General features: G+C 43.5%; 1 protein-coding gene across 7 annotated transcripts in view; it reads left to right on the top strand.

Annotated features, from left to right (window-relative positions):
- ptprz1a (protein tyrosine phosphatase receptor type Z1a) overlaps positions 1-16,502 on the top strand; it is a 79,631-nt gene that overhangs the window by 50,423 nt on the left and 12,706 nt on the right. For 3 of the 7 annotated variants that reach the window (XM_036952084.1, XM_036952073.1, XM_036952066.1), the window contains 5 exons: positions 5,142-5,292; positions 7,351-7,535; positions 7,811-7,937; positions 11,453-11,493; positions 11,659-13,717. In XM_036952084.1, the coding sequence (XP_036807979.1) occupies positions 5,142-5,292; positions 7,351-7,535; positions 7,811-7,937; positions 11,453-11,493; positions 11,659-13,717 (2,563 nt within the window). The remainder of the gene's footprint in view (positions 1-5,141; positions 5,293-7,350; positions 7,536-7,810; positions 7,938-11,452; positions 11,494-11,658; positions 13,718-16,502) is intronic. The other 4 variants (XM_036952111.1, XM_036952102.1, XM_036952092.1 and 1 more) reach the window with 3 other exon arrangements.

Raw genomic sequence — 16,502 nt, 5'->3', positions numbered from 1 at the left:
TACACCAGCTTTGTCAGGAGGAATGGGCCAAAATTCACCCAAATTATTGTGGGAAGCTTGTGGAAGGCTACCCGAAAACATTTGACCCAAGTTAAACAATTTAAAGGCAATGCTACCAAATACCAATTGAGTGTATGTAAACTTCTGACCCACTGGGAATGTGATGACTGTCCTAAGACAGGGCCTTTTTTACAAGGATTAAATGTCAGGAATTGTGAAAAACTGAGTTTAAATGTATTTGACGGTGTATGTAAGCCTCTGACTTCAACTGAACACCTGTGTGTGCATTTATGAAATCAGAGAGTGTGTGGAAATGTTGTTTTTGTCAGTACAGAAGAAGAGATAGCGTGAGCAACAGGAAGAGGGGGAGTGGGAATTGACAGATGTCTTTAAGAGTTTGAATGGGTTGGGTGGGACCTTAACATACACTCCTTCATCTGTATAGATAAAAGGCATTGCACAAGGTTGTTTTCACAAGTCACTTCTAAACTGTTTCATTATGCCGGCGCCTGTGTCTTTTTGTTTTTGTGTCGGACTTTGTGCCAGACCTCTGCTTTTGATTTATGTCTGCATTCATAATTGATTGTGTGTGTGTGTGTGTGTGTGTGTGTGTGTGTGTGTGTGTGTGTGTGTGTGTGTGTCAGCACCATGCGTTTCAGTTTAAGCAGAGTAAAGGCCTCTGTGCGCCTTTATTTGTTTGTTTTAATTACAGCTTTTATATACCTGTCAATCACAAATACCCCGAGGGTAACAGGGAAGACATACACGCACTCACACTCCTTTTAAGTCTTTAACTGTTGACATCCTGTTGTCTGACACACACCCTCTTTCCATTTAAACTGGCTTTCAGTCTGCCCGTTTTCGGGTTTCTGTATGGTATGGTAATGTCACGTCTCAAGTTTCAAAACACTTTGAAAGGCCATTTTGGGAGAATTGTTCCTCTATTGTGTAGCTTGGTAGCTTTTCAAACACTCCCTGGAGGCGTACACTAGCTCTTATGTGATAGAATTACCATATCGCCAGTCGTGCATACAGTAGCCTATATATTCAAACAACGTTATCCACATATTTATTGTTTTGATAACCTTAACTAATAACCAATGCCTGTGCATATGCAAAAGTATTTTTCAAAAGTTGTGCCATAAGAGCGCCATGATCATCATGAATCCTACTGTGTGTTTCTAGACAACACCACACCTATCATTACATTTGTACATACCAATGGCTGTTGCAGAGGCTGCCCGAGTTTTTGGCCCCCGGTCACACTCACAGCCACTCTGGTTGGAATGCTGTGTGAGTCAGAGGACCAGTGTTCTGTACAGTGTTATGCAATCAACTGTAGAAGAGGTGTATAGGACAGGCATCCATGCATGTGTCTAGCATGTGTGTATTTTATTTTACCTTATTTTACCAGTCAATTAAATAACAAATTCGTATTTGCAATGTTCTTATTTACAGAAAGTTATTTTTTGATGGCCTGTGTGTTAGGTTGTGTGACGTCTGAATACTGTATGACCCATAGTTTTGAAGGTCTGTCAGAATGTATCATGATAATAGTAATTAGCTAGTATGTGGGTGGTGCCATCAAGTTAGTGCATTTTGAGAAGATTTCACCTCATTTTAACATTCTGTCATAAAGAAAACATATTCAACTTAACCTCTGCCCACCGAACCCGGTAGCGGGATGAAATTTGAATAAACATACGGTGATCGCTACATAAATAGTCATATTAAACAGTCATGAAAATACAAGTGTCTCACATGTTTCGAAAGCCTAGAATCTTGCTAATCCAACTGCGTTGTAAGATTTAAAAAAGGATTTACTGCGAAAGAATACGATGAGATTATCTGAGGATAGAACCCCATAAAAAACAACTATTTCAACCAGCACAGGCGTAACAAAATCACAAACTGCAATAAATAAAATAAATTGTTTACCTTTGACGATCTTCCTCTGTTTGCAATCCCAGTGCTCATTGTTACACAATGAATGGTCTTTTGTTTGATAAAATCAATTTTTATAGCCTAAAACAAAGCATTTTGTGAACCGCTTGTGTCGTGAAGTCCGTCTCATTCCATTTTCGACGACACATTTGAGGTAAATACACACACAAAACGTGACCTTTCCAGTCATGTTTGGTTTCATTGCAATCAACTGGTTTGTTTGTACCACAAACAAACCAGGTTTGGTTGTGTTTGTACCACAACCAAACCTGATGGGTCATTTCGCGGGACGTATTGACTGAAAGAAACCGATTTGCAGACAACAAGTAATGACATCATTGAGCACCAATGATTTGCCCACTGTTTCGTTGATTGACTGTATTTTAACCCAATGACCACTGATCGTCTTGAAATCTAGCTGGGTAGATAGCCAATGAGCTGAGGTAAACAGCAATATGTAATGTTTATGTGTTGGAAGACCAACCCATGTAGTAAACTCCAACGTAAAGAGGTTAATTCGCCATTGACGATTCATACCGGAAGGAGCCACGCATTTTGCGCACAGCATTATTTTGGTAAAGAGCATATTCAGCTGTTTATATATCAATCAGTATGGCGACTAAGTCAGGGAAAGCTAAATCTAAGTCTAGATATACAGATGTACACACAATTTTAGAAGAAATTGATCGAGGACGATTCATTTAGCGATTCTCAAATGGAGGAATATTTTTTGAATGGAGAGGACATCGTTTTGGACTGGTAAGTTCTTCTCATGCTAATGCCGTTGTTTGAAATTAATAATATAAAATATTATTTGTGAAATGAAATAGCCTATTTGAGGCTGTTGAGGGGAGGGCAGGCCCACAACAATGGCCAAAGTGAAATGGAGACAGTAGATACAGCTGGTCTGTCGTTATATAATAAAGACAGTATATCTAGCTGAAATTTCATAATATAAATGAGACAGTAGATCTAGCAGGTCTATAATAATATATTCAACCTTATGTTCCTTGTACTCTATATATATCTGCTTATTATACCTGTTATTAGGATCTCTTTTAGTCCCCATTTGGACTAATCTTCCAAGAGTCCTTAACATTAAAATACAATTTATAATACAAACACACTTTCACATATAACACACTATTACAAACACACATAATACACTAGCATAATGACCCAATAAATACTCAATCTAAAAAAATATTGATTCTTCATCGTAGTCCCACAACATAGTCCCACAACATTTCTATATACTATATTTAAATTGTTTTTAAATAATGTTTAAACTTGTATATTGAAAGGTTTCTAGTTTGCTCAGTTAATTTATTCCATTTCTTTATTGCTCTAAATCGAAATGTTCTTTTGCCCATTTCTTTTTTCTGTCTGGATAACGCATAGATGGTGGACAATCTATTCCTAGTATTTACGGAATGTCTGTCTCTTAACAACTGAATACCATTGTGAATAGAACTTGGCCGTTTTAAATGATGTATATTATAAAATAAGATAAGCATGTTTTTTTCAATTATCTTGTCGATTGATGACCAACCAAGTACACTGCGCATGACTGCAACAGAAGAACCATATCTCCGCCTTAAAACAATCCTTGCTGCTTTATTCTGTGCATTCTGCAGCCTCCTAACTTCACTAGATGATGCATTTCCCCAGACCACCGGACAATAGTTCACTTGACTCTCAACCAATGCCTGTGTTATTTGCTGAAGGATTTTCCCTGGTAAATATTTAGCTATCCTTCTGATTATGCATGCTGTTTTAATATTTATTTTTTTTACATAGATTAGATTTTTACATAGATTAGTTATTTGAGACGACCATGATAAGCAGTAGTTTGGTTTCTGCCACTTCTTCAATTTGTACTCCTCCCATACTTAATTGTATCCCATGCTGTTTTGGCCTTTTCCTAGTTGAACAGACTGCCCAAATGTATTTCTGAAGGCATGGATGTGCTATGGCACCTGGCATCAGCAGCACCATTTTGTGTAGAGGACTGAGGGTCTTCCAAATATTGAAAGTGTTATTTTGTAAATGTGTATATATATTTTTTTCTCATGTTTTTTCAAAATTTGTTGTTGGGGGGGGGGGGGGGGGGGGGGTTAGAATAATATTTTGGTATTTTGTATATAGTTATTTCATTAAAAATGTATAACTTCACCAATTTGGCCACTTGGGTACATTTGGGCTACTTGTGCGGGACACCTGGGTGACTTCATGATAAATGTCATGTAAGCACACACATTTTGGAAGTTATCATTCTGAAACTTTGCACAAGTACTGTTGCCCTCATGTTTTTCACTGAAATTGTCCCCATCATCCTATCTGAATGTTTGTTTTATCTTGTTAATTTTAAAGATGATGATACAACAATAAAAAATAAACATAAAAAATGTCATTGTATTATCTAAACCAGATAGATCTATTGTGTTATATTCTCCTACATTCAATTCACATTTACACAAACTTCAGAGCGTTTTCTTTCAAATGGTACCAAGAATATGCATATCCTTGGTTCTGTGCCTGAGCTACAGGCATTTAGATTTGGGTATGTCTTCAGGCGGAAATTGAAAAAAGTAGGGGGGTAGATCTAAGAAAACATGTTTTCCCATCTCAAGAGGTTAAATTTACAATTTAAAAAAAGACTATAGTAAGTGTGTACTAAGTGCCAAGTAAAGTAACAAGGTTGACTGTAAGAGGGTTGACCAGAAAATGGCCAAAAAGAGTAGAACCAGCTCACCTGATTTTACACTATGATTTGACTATGAAATGTTCAATATTTATTTTGAAAGAAATATTTTAAATGGAATAGTTTCACCATATTTAAAGGAGAGTTCAGTTCACGTGACAGGGTCGATCTTAAACTGAGAGCCAGACGTAAATGAATCACTGATCACATAAAATAAATGAAAAACCTCAAGAAATGACTTTGTCGAAGCAACAAAAAATAACTAGGGCTTTACAATGATGGCTACGCCGTTGATAAATGTTGGGACTAATTTGGTTAAAATATTCCTAGAAATCTCAGAGGCATTGTTCTGTATGAATGTGTTGGTTGTATTGTATTCTAGCTGGTGATGTTCTGTGAGGTGATGACCATACAGCAGACTTCCTCTGTGACATTATTTTGAGTTTATGCTATGAGGGGTCATAAGAGGTTATAACTGTTAATTGTGTTGTAGCTGGAAATGTTCTGTGAGGTGATGACCATGCAGCAGGCGGGCTACGTGATGCTGATGGACTACCTGCAGAACAACTACAGGGAGCAGCAGCAGCAGTTCATGGGCCAGGCCTTCTCCTCCTACACCGGCACAGAGGAGGTCCTCACTCCCAGTATGTACCTGTCTGTCTGTCTGTCTGTCTGTCTGTCTGTCTGTCTGTCAGAGGGGGTCCTCATTCTCAGTATGTACCTGTCTGTCTGTCAGAGGAGGTCCTCACTCCCAGTATGTACCTGTCTGTCTGTCTGTCTGTCTGTCTGTCTGTCTGTCTGTCTGTCTGTCTGTCTGTCTGTCTGTCTGTCTGTCTGTCTGTCTGTCAGAGGGGGTCCTCATTCTCAGTATGTACCTGTCTGTCTGTCAGAGGAGGTCCTCACTCCCAGTATGTACCTGTCTGTCTGTCTGTCAGAGGAGGTCCTCATTCTCAGTATGTACCTGTCTGTCTGTCTGTCAGAGGAGGAGGTCCTCACTCCCAGTATGTACCTGTCTGTCTTGTCTGTCTGTCTCCAATAATCCATCCAACCATCTGTCGTATTCACTCCTGGTTCTTGGCACTAACACCTGATTCAACTAATCATCGTCTTGATGATTAGGTGATGAATAGATTCAGGTTTGTTAATGCTGGGCTGGAATAAAGTCTGCTGCCAAGTAACTCGCAGACAAATAGAGCATTAATATGTATTAAGCCTACATTGTCATTGTAGCAGAGCATAGAATGCTTAATTCTGAGCAGAAAATAGCAACATACCAATAACAAACATCCTAAATATATTTGTGACACTTTTGGTGGACTATTAAAATGTCATAGGTGGATTTTGATACTTGTGAGGCAAGACTGGTAACCCAACTGAGAACCTGCAGCTTGTTATGGGCAAAGGTAATCTGTGACGCACACGTGCACACACACACACACATATATACACACACACATACACATGGTACACTGTGGCTGTCTCAGAGGTCATTTGATGTATCATACTATGACTGGTTCCTGACCCTACTAAAGCCGTGATGGCAGTTTGTTGTGTGTTTTCTGGTTAGACATCAGCATTAATCAGGACTTTAACTAGCATGTGGCATGCTGGCAGGCATTCAATATAAGACAGCATGTGTGTCAGCATCTGTGTGTGTGCGCCTCTCTTAATTATACCCTGACTCTCTATATCCTTGAAGGGAGAATTTAATTGCTGTGGATGCTTAGGCACCAGGCTAATACACTAGCCCCTCTCGCGCTCTCATCTTTATGTCGCTCTCTCTTTCTCTTTCCCTACATGCCAGCAATTGTATTAGTCTCTCAGTTTAAAGTTCTCTCCCCTCTTTCTCCCCTCTTTAGACCTGGTGGTCGCTAGGTGTTGCTAGGTTACTGTGGCTGCCCCCTCTCTTTCACAGAGCACTTTCCAAATGTCTTCGGAAAATGGATACAGTGCATTGAATATGATATATAATGTACATGAATCGGTGTGAGATGCACATCACAAAAAATAAAGAAAAGAACTGGAGAACAATATTGCTGTTTCTTTGCTCCTCTCTGCCCTCTTGTGTTGAAAAGGGGTTAGTACAAATGTGAGTATCTTTCTTAAATCCCTCAGCATCATTAAAAACATGAAATGAATGCATTCACCCCCTCACCACAAATGATTTCCATGGTCTACTCTTGTGTCGCCCTTTTGACCCTTCTGGGAAAAGAGGATACGTAACTAAGTAAACTGAAGTGCAGGCTTTAGCGTAGATCGTGTAGATAATGTGTCAACGATTTAGTTGTTGTCCCTGGCCATTGTCTCAGGTCTCATTTTGATTGATTTAAATCTATTTCTCCACCCTCTAATCTGTGTTAATCCCAGAGTCTCAGTGTGTCTGCGAGCTGCATTAGTGCCGCAGCACTAATCTTTGATGGTGACCTTTGACACAGGCATGAGGCACGGGTTTACCTCTCTTAACGAGAGAAACACCCACTTGTGATGACCATTATTCCCCCATGCAAATATTTTGGTTTTGGTGCCCGGAATGAAGTTTGACATTTATTCTACACAGCATTTCTTTCTACCACTGCAAGTGATTATTTTACGTGGAATTCTTATGAATCTCAAATCATTTGGATTGATTTATTTCTCACTCTTTCTCTGTTTCTTCTGCCTCTCTCTCTCGCTCTCTCTCTCTCTCTCTCTCTCTCTGTCAGTCTGCAGTTCAGAGCCGGAGAACGTGCAGGCAGACCCCCATAACCTGACCAGCCTGCTGGTGATGTGGGAGCGGCCACGGGCGGTGTACGACGCCGGGATAGAGAAGTACTCAGTTACCTACAAGCTGGCCCAGGGAGAGGACCCTCCGGCCTTTGAGTACCTGACCGACGGAGACCAGGATGTGGTGAGGGACATTTATGTAGCGGGGGTTGTTCACGGAACTAATGCTTGTGATCTGGAGCTCAGCAAACTAACACGCAGATCACCAACTGAGGCCAATCACATTTTGGAAGGTTTGTGTGAATGAGCAAATGAATGAGGGAATGGATGAAGAAACAAACAAAGAAACTAAAGAACCATAGTATGATTGAAAGCAAGAACAGATCCTACAAAGGTATAACCCTCCACATCGCCTGCACCCTAAACCCCATGTACTCCCCTCTTCCCGTCGTTCCCCAGGGGGCCATATTGCAGGACCTGATGGCCAACACCAGCTACGTGGTTCAGGTCTTGGCGGTCTGCACCAACGGTCTGTACGGCCGCGTGAGCGAGCAGCTGACTGTCGACATGCCGATCGACGACCCTGGTAAGAGCGACCGCGACCGCCAATACGTCTACACAGACCGTACATAGGGAGGGGGGGGGAGTTATACTCTGCCGTAGCGTTCTGCTGACATAGAGAGTAGAGACCAAACATAGACGGTTGATCATTTTCAAACAGTTCCTTTTACTGTATCGCTTTAATGGTAGGTCTTAACAGCAAAGTCACACCGCTAGTGTAGTCTAGTCAGTCAGTTTGCCGATAAGATGCCCTGAAGGCTTCTCAGATAGAGTATGACCAGATTGTGTTAAGGGAATTCTGAAGAAGTTAAAGATGTAGTTCTGTCCTGGTTTCTGATTGGTGTCCACGTGGTGTCCGCAAATGACCACACATTTCACACCCACCGAACTGTCGCTGGTTTCCAGAGCCACTTCTGTTTCCCTAGCCGTCTTGGCCATGCTCCCTGTATGACGTTGTTTGTGATTGGAGAAGCCCACCCCCCCCCCCCCCCCAGATTCTCTGTCTTCTCTTTGTCCAGTTCTGTTCCTTTAAACATGCACCCAGTTCCTCTATGTGCCACAGTAAATGTATTGCGTGTATTGTACTCTGTCTCTGGTGAAATCTTCTGTTCATCTTTCTTTGTACCCTTTTCAAGTGTGCTTTGATTTCTAAGACGGAAGAATGTCCCCCTCAATCTGTTTGTTTAAGGTATTCCACGTGTACCTTCTATGTCACACAAAATATAAACAATTGCACTTTTGTTTTGAAATGGCATCTTTTCCTCCTGTCACAGTAAGAGAATGTTTGCTTATGTGCAGCATTTGTATGAAATGATGGGTTCTCTGTATATCCTGAATTGTAAGTTTATAATAAACACATTTTGTCTTGCTAAAAATACTCGGCATCATATTTCGATGTGCATGAATTGTGTACACTCATCCAAATGACTTGAAACAATTGTGTGACCGAATGTGCTGTGACAATTGTGGTGACAAAACAACTCATTTGTGAATCGTGTTTGTGAATTCATTCATTCATCCCTTCCCTCTCCACTTAACTTTTGAAAAACCCACCTCATGCTTTACAAACCCACTCTGATCTGGCCTGAGGCCTCCATGATGTGTAACTTAGTCCCATTCAGGTAAGAGGATGTGTGTGTGCGTGGGCCGCCTGTGTGTGCATGTGCATGGGTGCGTTAACACTCAGTTTGTGCTGACGCGGAAGTACTACCTGTGGATAACTTTCCCTCCTGTTGTTATTTCTCTATCTCTCTCCCTCTCCATCTCCCTCTCCCTCTCTCTCACCTGGTGAGACAGCAACATATTCACCAAGATTTCTAATATAGGTTCATACTATCTAATGACTTGCCGCTTCATATACTGTGGACCCATTGAAAGATGTGGATATCAAGCTTCCGAAGATTTTTGTCAAGCCTCTATCCTGGACCCGAAGACCAATCTGTGAATTAAAATAAAGTTTTTGCACCCAGTTCATCAAACAAATACCATCAAAAACAGAATGGTTTTCACAAAATACTCAATCTGTTTGTGTGTGTGAGTGTCTCCTTGTGGTTATTCTTTCAGTTACAGTTTAAAGTACGTTTGAAGTAAAGTGTCTGTCTGTAAGAACGTCGTTGGGTTTGCCAATGGGGCCAATATCTCAGAATACAATGTCATTGTTACTAATTGTCAAAGTTGTAACTAAGGGCTCTGTGTTCAATCCGCATCGTGGAAGTTCAGCTTTACAGCGTGATTGAAGTTTAAAGGCAATGTTCCTGCTTTAGCGGTCTGCATTCAAATCAAATGAATCAAATACATTTTATTTGTCACATACGCTGAATAAAACAGGTGTAGACCTTACAGTGAAATGTTTACTTACAAGCCCTTAACCAACAATGCAGTTTTAAGAAAAATACCTGGACAAAAATATAAAAATAAATGTAACAGTAATTAAAGAGCAGCAGTAAAACAACAATAGAGAGGATATATACAGGGGGTACCGGTACAGAGTCAATGTGCTGGGGCACCGGTTAGTCGAGGTAATTGAGATAATATTATTATTAGAGTTATTAAAGTGACTATGCATAGATAACAAGAGGGGGGGATGCAAATAGTCTGGGTAGCCATTTGATTAAATGTTCAGGAGTCTTATGGCTTGGGGGTAGAAGTTGTTTAGAAGCCTCTTGGACCTAGTCTTGGTGCTCCGGTACCGCTTGCCGTGCGGTAGCAGAGAGAACAGTCTATGACTAGGGTGGCTGGAGTCTTTGACAATTTTTAGGGCCTTCCTCTGACACAGCCTGGTATAGAGGTCCGGGATTGCAGGAAGCTTGGTCCCAGTGTTGTACTGGGCAGTGCACACTACCCTCTATAGTGTCTTGTGGTCGGAGGCCGAGCAGTTGCCATACAAGGCAGTGATGCAACCTGTCAGGATGCTCTCAATGGTGCAGCTGTAGTTCGAGTCGTGCCTGGCCGTGCAGTCATGAGTGAACAGGTATTACAGGAAGGGACTGAGCACGCACCCCTGAGGGGCCCCCGTGTTGAAGATCAGCGTGGCGGATGTGTTGTTACCTACCCTTACCACCTGAGGGCGGCCCGTCAGGAAGTCCAGGATCCAGTTGCAGAGGGAGGTTTAGTTCCAGGGTCATTAGCTTAGTGATGAGCTTTGAGTGCACTATGGTGTTGAACACTGAGCTGTAGTCAATGAACAGCATTCTCACATAGATGTTCCTTTTAGGTGTGGAGTGCAGTAGAGATCATCTCTGCAGTAGAGATCATCTGTGGATCTGTTGTGGCGGTATGCAAATTGAAGCTGGTCTAGTGTTTCTGGGATAATGGTGTTGCTGTGAGCCATGACCAGCCTTTCAAAGCACTTCATGGCTACAGACGTGAGTGCTACGGTGTCGGTAGTCATTTAGGCAGGTTACCTTAGTGTCCTTGGGCATAGTGACTATGGTGGTCTGCTTGAAACATGTTGCTATTACAGACAGACAGGGAGAGGTTGAAAATGTCAGTGAAGACACTTGCCAGTTGGTCAGCGCATGCTCGGAGTACACGTCCTGGTAATCTTCTGGCCCTTCGGCTTTGTGAATGTTGACCTGTTTAAAGGTCTTACTCACATCGGCCGCGGAGAGCGTGATCACACAGTCGTCCGGAACAGCTGATGCTCTCATGCACCGTAAACGCTGCCTATGTCGGCTCAATCGGAAATTACCTTTCAATTTATTTCACGGAATCTGTAATGCTTCAGCTTTACAGATTGATTAGAGCCCTAAATTGAAGGCCAGAAGAAAAACAATCACACAAAACAATGTCTAGGCTGTTATCTTCCTAACTTGTCAGACTGTTGACCATATCAGTATCAGTCTTAGTTATTTATTTGTATGAACATACTTACAGTAACCCAGTGAGCACAAGACGTTGAAAAGGCGTATAAAAAAAATATATATATATATATATATATATATATATATATATATACATATTTTCTACCTCCCAAAAACTTATTTTGCTCTTTATTGTTTGCAAAATGTTTCTAACGCTCTCATCTGTGATTATTTTCAGAGGAGACCCCTGATCCAGATTCTACTGGATTTGCAGAGGAAGTAAGCATAATATAACATACATTTGACTTATTTCATAATGCAATGTGGTGATACTGTCTGTAGCGCACTGCAAGAAAAAACATGAATTTAAACATAGGACAAGGAGTAGTGTCTCATAACAAGGCATCAGTATATGTGGTGTGTGACTGTGTCTTTCCCCACCAGGAGGACTATGGACCCCGGGTTGAACCGGGTGAAGACCAGGACAATGACATGGACTGGACCACCCCAAGCTCTACGACGACCAGGCCCAAAACAACCACTGGCCTACCAAGCCTCCCTTTGCCTGGTATCAGAACAACCACCCCTTCTGTCCAGAGGAGAACCACCACTCCAGTGTCTCCTTTCAAGACCACTCAGCCCAACCGATCCCATACGTCCACGGAGCCGAGTGTAAGGTACCGCACCACGACCAGAGCTCCAGCAGAGGGGGCCGTCTCACCAGGCAGCAGAGGGAGCGGGAGTACACAGAAGTATACCACAACAGCGACCATGCCACTGTCTCGCATTGATGACGTCACCACTTCCTCAACCAGAAAGGAGAAGGGCAGAGGGGTGGTGCACCCCGTGACCGTCCCAAGCGGCAAAGGCAGCGGTGTTCCCATGGCCATCCCTCTCCCGGAAAGCTGGACCGTGGCCACTTCTTCCCCCTCCCTTTTTCAGGGGGTACCACCACAGCCTACAAGTCCCAGCATGCCCTTGTTTTCGTCCACTGCCTCCTCCTTCGGCAGCGTTCTCTCGCAGACCACGCAGCCGGTGTTCAACGGTGAGATCCTCCCCTCCACCCTTCCTGTGTGTGACACGTCGACCCCTGGTTACCCCGGCTCCGCCACTAGCAATGCCCCCACCGCCTGCCTGCATGCCCCTCCTTCGTCTAGACCTGTGTCGTCTGTGACCCCTCCTGCTCGGGACTCCCCGCATGCTGCTACAGCACTGTTGTCTAGTGGTGACTCATTCCTCGCTCCCTCCTCCCTCTCCTCCCCCACCCTGCCTCTCCTCCCTCACCCCTCACACCCCCTGTCTGGTTGGGAGACCGTAGTTTCTCATGGTGTTGGCGATGAAGGCGATGATGATAGTGGTGATGGCGATGTGTTGTCTGGTTCTTCATCCATGGCCTCAGGTGACCCCGCACTATTTAGTGACACTCCCCCCCTTCAAACTCTCCCTGACTCGCCCGTCGAGTGGGACCTGTCTGAGCTAGCCTCTAGACCGCTCCCTGCAGCCTCTCTCTCCCTGCAGCCTTCTCTTCTCCTCTCTAGTGACTTCTCTCTGTCCGGGGCCACCCCGGGAATCACTGACTATGTCTATGGCAGGCTGGGGGACTCTAGTTATGCTACGGGCGGTGTAATAGAGTCTTCTCTGTCGTGGGTTGTTGATGGTGGCGGAGGGTTCACGGTAGCTAGCAATGGTGTGGAGTCGTTGTGTAGCTGCTCTCTGGATGGCACCTCGTCCTCTTCCTGGTTGCATGCCTCTCCTCACCTCCCCCTGCCCACGTCTGACTGGGGGGCGGCTAGCCTAGCGCTCTACTCCTCCGGTAGCGACTTAGACCATCTCATCCATTCATCTCTGGCGGGCTCCACCAACCCGTCTGTAGGTCAGCCTCTCTTCTCTTCCTCCTCCTCTCCTCCTGTTCCTCATCCTCCTCTCTCCGGTTCCCATGGTGACCTGCACGTTTCTGTTACAGCCACGCCGCTCCACTCCAAGGACCGCTGGGTCTCGGCCCTCCGAACCTCCGCCCCCCCCTCTTCTTCCTCCCGCACGGCCTCCCCCGTCACCCCCACCCTCACCCCTGACCTGCAGACGGTAGACAGTAATGCGTCTGGCTCGACCCTGTCGGGAGAAGCTCAGGAGGAGCTAGATGAAGAGTGGGACAGGATTCAGAGTTCAGCCTCGGCCTCGGCCTCAGGGGAGGGAATGTTCCCTTACATCCCCACCGCCCCCCCCCCATTCACCTCTGAGGTTGCCGCCTCTCCCGATTCCGACAATGATGAACGCTCCTCTGCGTTTTACTTTGAGAGTGAGAGTGGCAGTGCTGTCGCCACGGAGACGGCGGGGAGCACAGCAACAGTATCTGCGATAACTGCGGCGGTGCCCTGGCCGCTAGGTGGGGAGGAGCAGAGTGGCTCGGGCCAGGGCGAGAGCCCTTACGACAACGAGATGTCCTCAGACTTCAGTATCCCTGAGCGCACAGAGAGAGACTCTGAGGAGGAGGAGCCAATCGCAGGTAAAACAAACATCCACAAGGGGGCAACATCTCCCCGTACATCAAGGCAAGGCACAGTGCTGGACCTGTTGGATTGGGGAGAACTACAGCTTCCATGATGCCAATGGAACAGGAAATACTCTGGAATTTAGGAGGCACATCACCTAACACACCACCTGTCTACGATAACTAAAATCCCATAAGATGAAAGTGTGTGTGAGAGTGTTTGTACCTGTGTGTGTGTGTTCACCATCATGGCCTTTCTTTGTAGAACAAAGACATTACTTTTTTATACATTTTGATTGTAGACCTCCTAACAATTTAGACCCAGGCCGCTCTACTGTGTCAGGATCATGTTGAAGTTCACAATCAGTTCCAAAGTCATCATCATTTCAGTGTTCTTTGTTACGTATTTTCTGTTATATTCATTCACATTTACTTGCACGTGCCTGTGTCTCTACTGTGTGTTTGCTGTAACATCATGCGACATCCTGTAAAGGGAATCAGATCTCTTGCAAATCCCAACTCGCACCAACATAGATTGTTTGCCTTAGCAGACCACAAGTGGTCAAATTCCCCATTAAACAGTCAATGTAATTCACAAAACACTTGAGATGGTCTCAGGGCCCCTGTTTAGAATCTTTTCAGATGGATGACCTCTTTAATATTCCATGTTTTTGTCATCATTCAGACCCCAGACAAAACAGCTCATCGATAGAAACTATCACCTGCATTTAAGTCTTTGCATTAGAAGCGGGCAGAAAACAGTTTTGCCCAATAGGTTTTTATGGTCTCCACTCATTCACACTTCTTATACATTTGCTGCGTTGTGAGTCCCATAGATTTAAGCCCTTGTGTGCTTCAAGCTTCGAGCCATACTCCTGAACTAACCTTTAGTGCATGTTAACTATGTGAAAGCATTTGTGTTCACTTTCATCCTCATTGCCGCCATTGTATAAGGTTTAGAGAGGTCGCTAGGGGTTTAGATTTGTTCGCTGAATGGGTATAAAGATGTTGAAGCAAAGGTCTAGGGTAGCGTTTCAAATTGAAGTCAACAAGTCTACGTAGTTCAAGCAGGAGCTCTGAATTAGTCAATGTATTAGAACACAAAGACAAGTTGGACAATTCTTTAAAAGTGCTTTTTTTTTGGTACAAAACAACAATACATGTAGTTCAAATGCTAGAGTAGTCCGATGCTAACACGTTTCACTTGCCAAGTTTTGTCTCACCTCTATGTGAAATCACATGTTTATACTGCATTACTTGCTCAACCTTTGCGATGTTTGTTCTTGAGTACGGAGTGGGTGTATTGATTTACTACTGAAGTGTTTGTGAGTCAGTATGTACAGTGGCAAGAAAAAGTATGTGAACCCTTTGGAATTACCTGGATTTCTGCATAAATTGGTCATAAAATGTTATCTGATCTTCATCTAAGTCACAACAATAGACAAACATAGTATGCTTAAACTAATAACACAAATTATCGTATTTTTCTTGTCTATATTGAATACATCATTTAAACATTCACACTGTAGGTTGGAAAAAGTATGTGAACCCCCTAGGCTAATGACTTCTCCAAAAGCTAATTGGAGTCAGAAGTCAGCTAAGCTGGAGTACAATCATTGAGATGAGATTGGAGATGTTGGTTAGAGCTGCCCTGCCCTATAAAAAAAACACTCACAAAATGTAAGTTTGCTATTCACAAGAAGCACTGCCTGATGTGAACCATGGCTCGAACAAAAGAGATCTCAGAAGACCCAAGATTAAGAATTGTTGACTTGCATAAAGCTGGAAAGGGTTACAAAAGTATCTCTAAAAGCCTTGATGTTCATCAGTCCACAGTAAGACAAATTATGGAGAAAGTTCAACACTGTTGCTACACTGCCTAGGAGTGGCCGTCCTGCAAAGATGACTGCAAGAGCACAGTGCAGAATGCTCAGTGAGGTTAAGAAGAATCCTAGAGTGTCAGCTAAAGATGACAAAAATCTCTGGAACATGCTAACATCTCTGTTAACGAGTCTACGATACGTAAAGCACTAAACAAGAATGGTGTTCATAGGACACCACGGAAGAAGCCACTGCTGTCCCAAAAAAAAACATTGCTGCACATCTGATGTTCACAAAAGAGCACCTGGTTGTTCCACAGCTCTACTGGTAAAATATTCTGTGGGCAGATTAAACTAAAGTTGAGTTGTTTGGAAGGAACACACAACAGAGGAAAAAAGGCACAGCACACCAACATCAAAACCCTCATCCCAACTGTAAAGTATGGTAGAAGGAGCGTCATGGTTTGGAGCTGCTTTGCTGCCTCAGGGTCTGTACAGCTTGCAATCATCGATGGAAAAATTCATTCCCAAGTTTATCGAGACCTTTTGTAGGAGAATGTAAGGCCATCTGTCCGTCAATTGAAGCTCAACAGAAGTTGGGTGATGAAACAGGACAACAACCCAAAACAAAGTAAATCAACAACAGCATGGCTTCATTAGAAGAAAATACACCTTCTGGAGTGGCCCGGTCAGAGTCCTGACCTCAACTTGATTAAAATGCTGTGGCATGACCTCAAGAAAGTGGTTCACACCAGACATCCCAAGAATATTGCTGTACTGAAACAGTTTTGTAAAGAGGAATGGGACAAAATTCGTCCTGACCGTTATGCAGGTCGGATCCGCAACCACAGAAAATGTTTGGTTGAGGTTATTGCTACCAATGGAGGGTCAACGAGTTATTAAATCCAAAGGTTCACATACTTTTCCCACCCTGCATTGTGAATGTTTACACAGTGTGTTCAATAAAGACATGAAAACGT

This window comes from Oncorhynchus mykiss, chromosome 2 (genome assembly GCF_013265735.2).
Source record: "Oncorhynchus mykiss isolate Arlee chromosome 2, USDA_OmykA_1.1, whole genome shotgun sequence".
NCBI lineage: Eukaryota > Metazoa > Chordata > Actinopteri > Salmoniformes > Salmonidae > Oncorhynchus > Oncorhynchus mykiss.
This window is presented reverse-complemented; position numbering and strand designations above follow the sequence as displayed.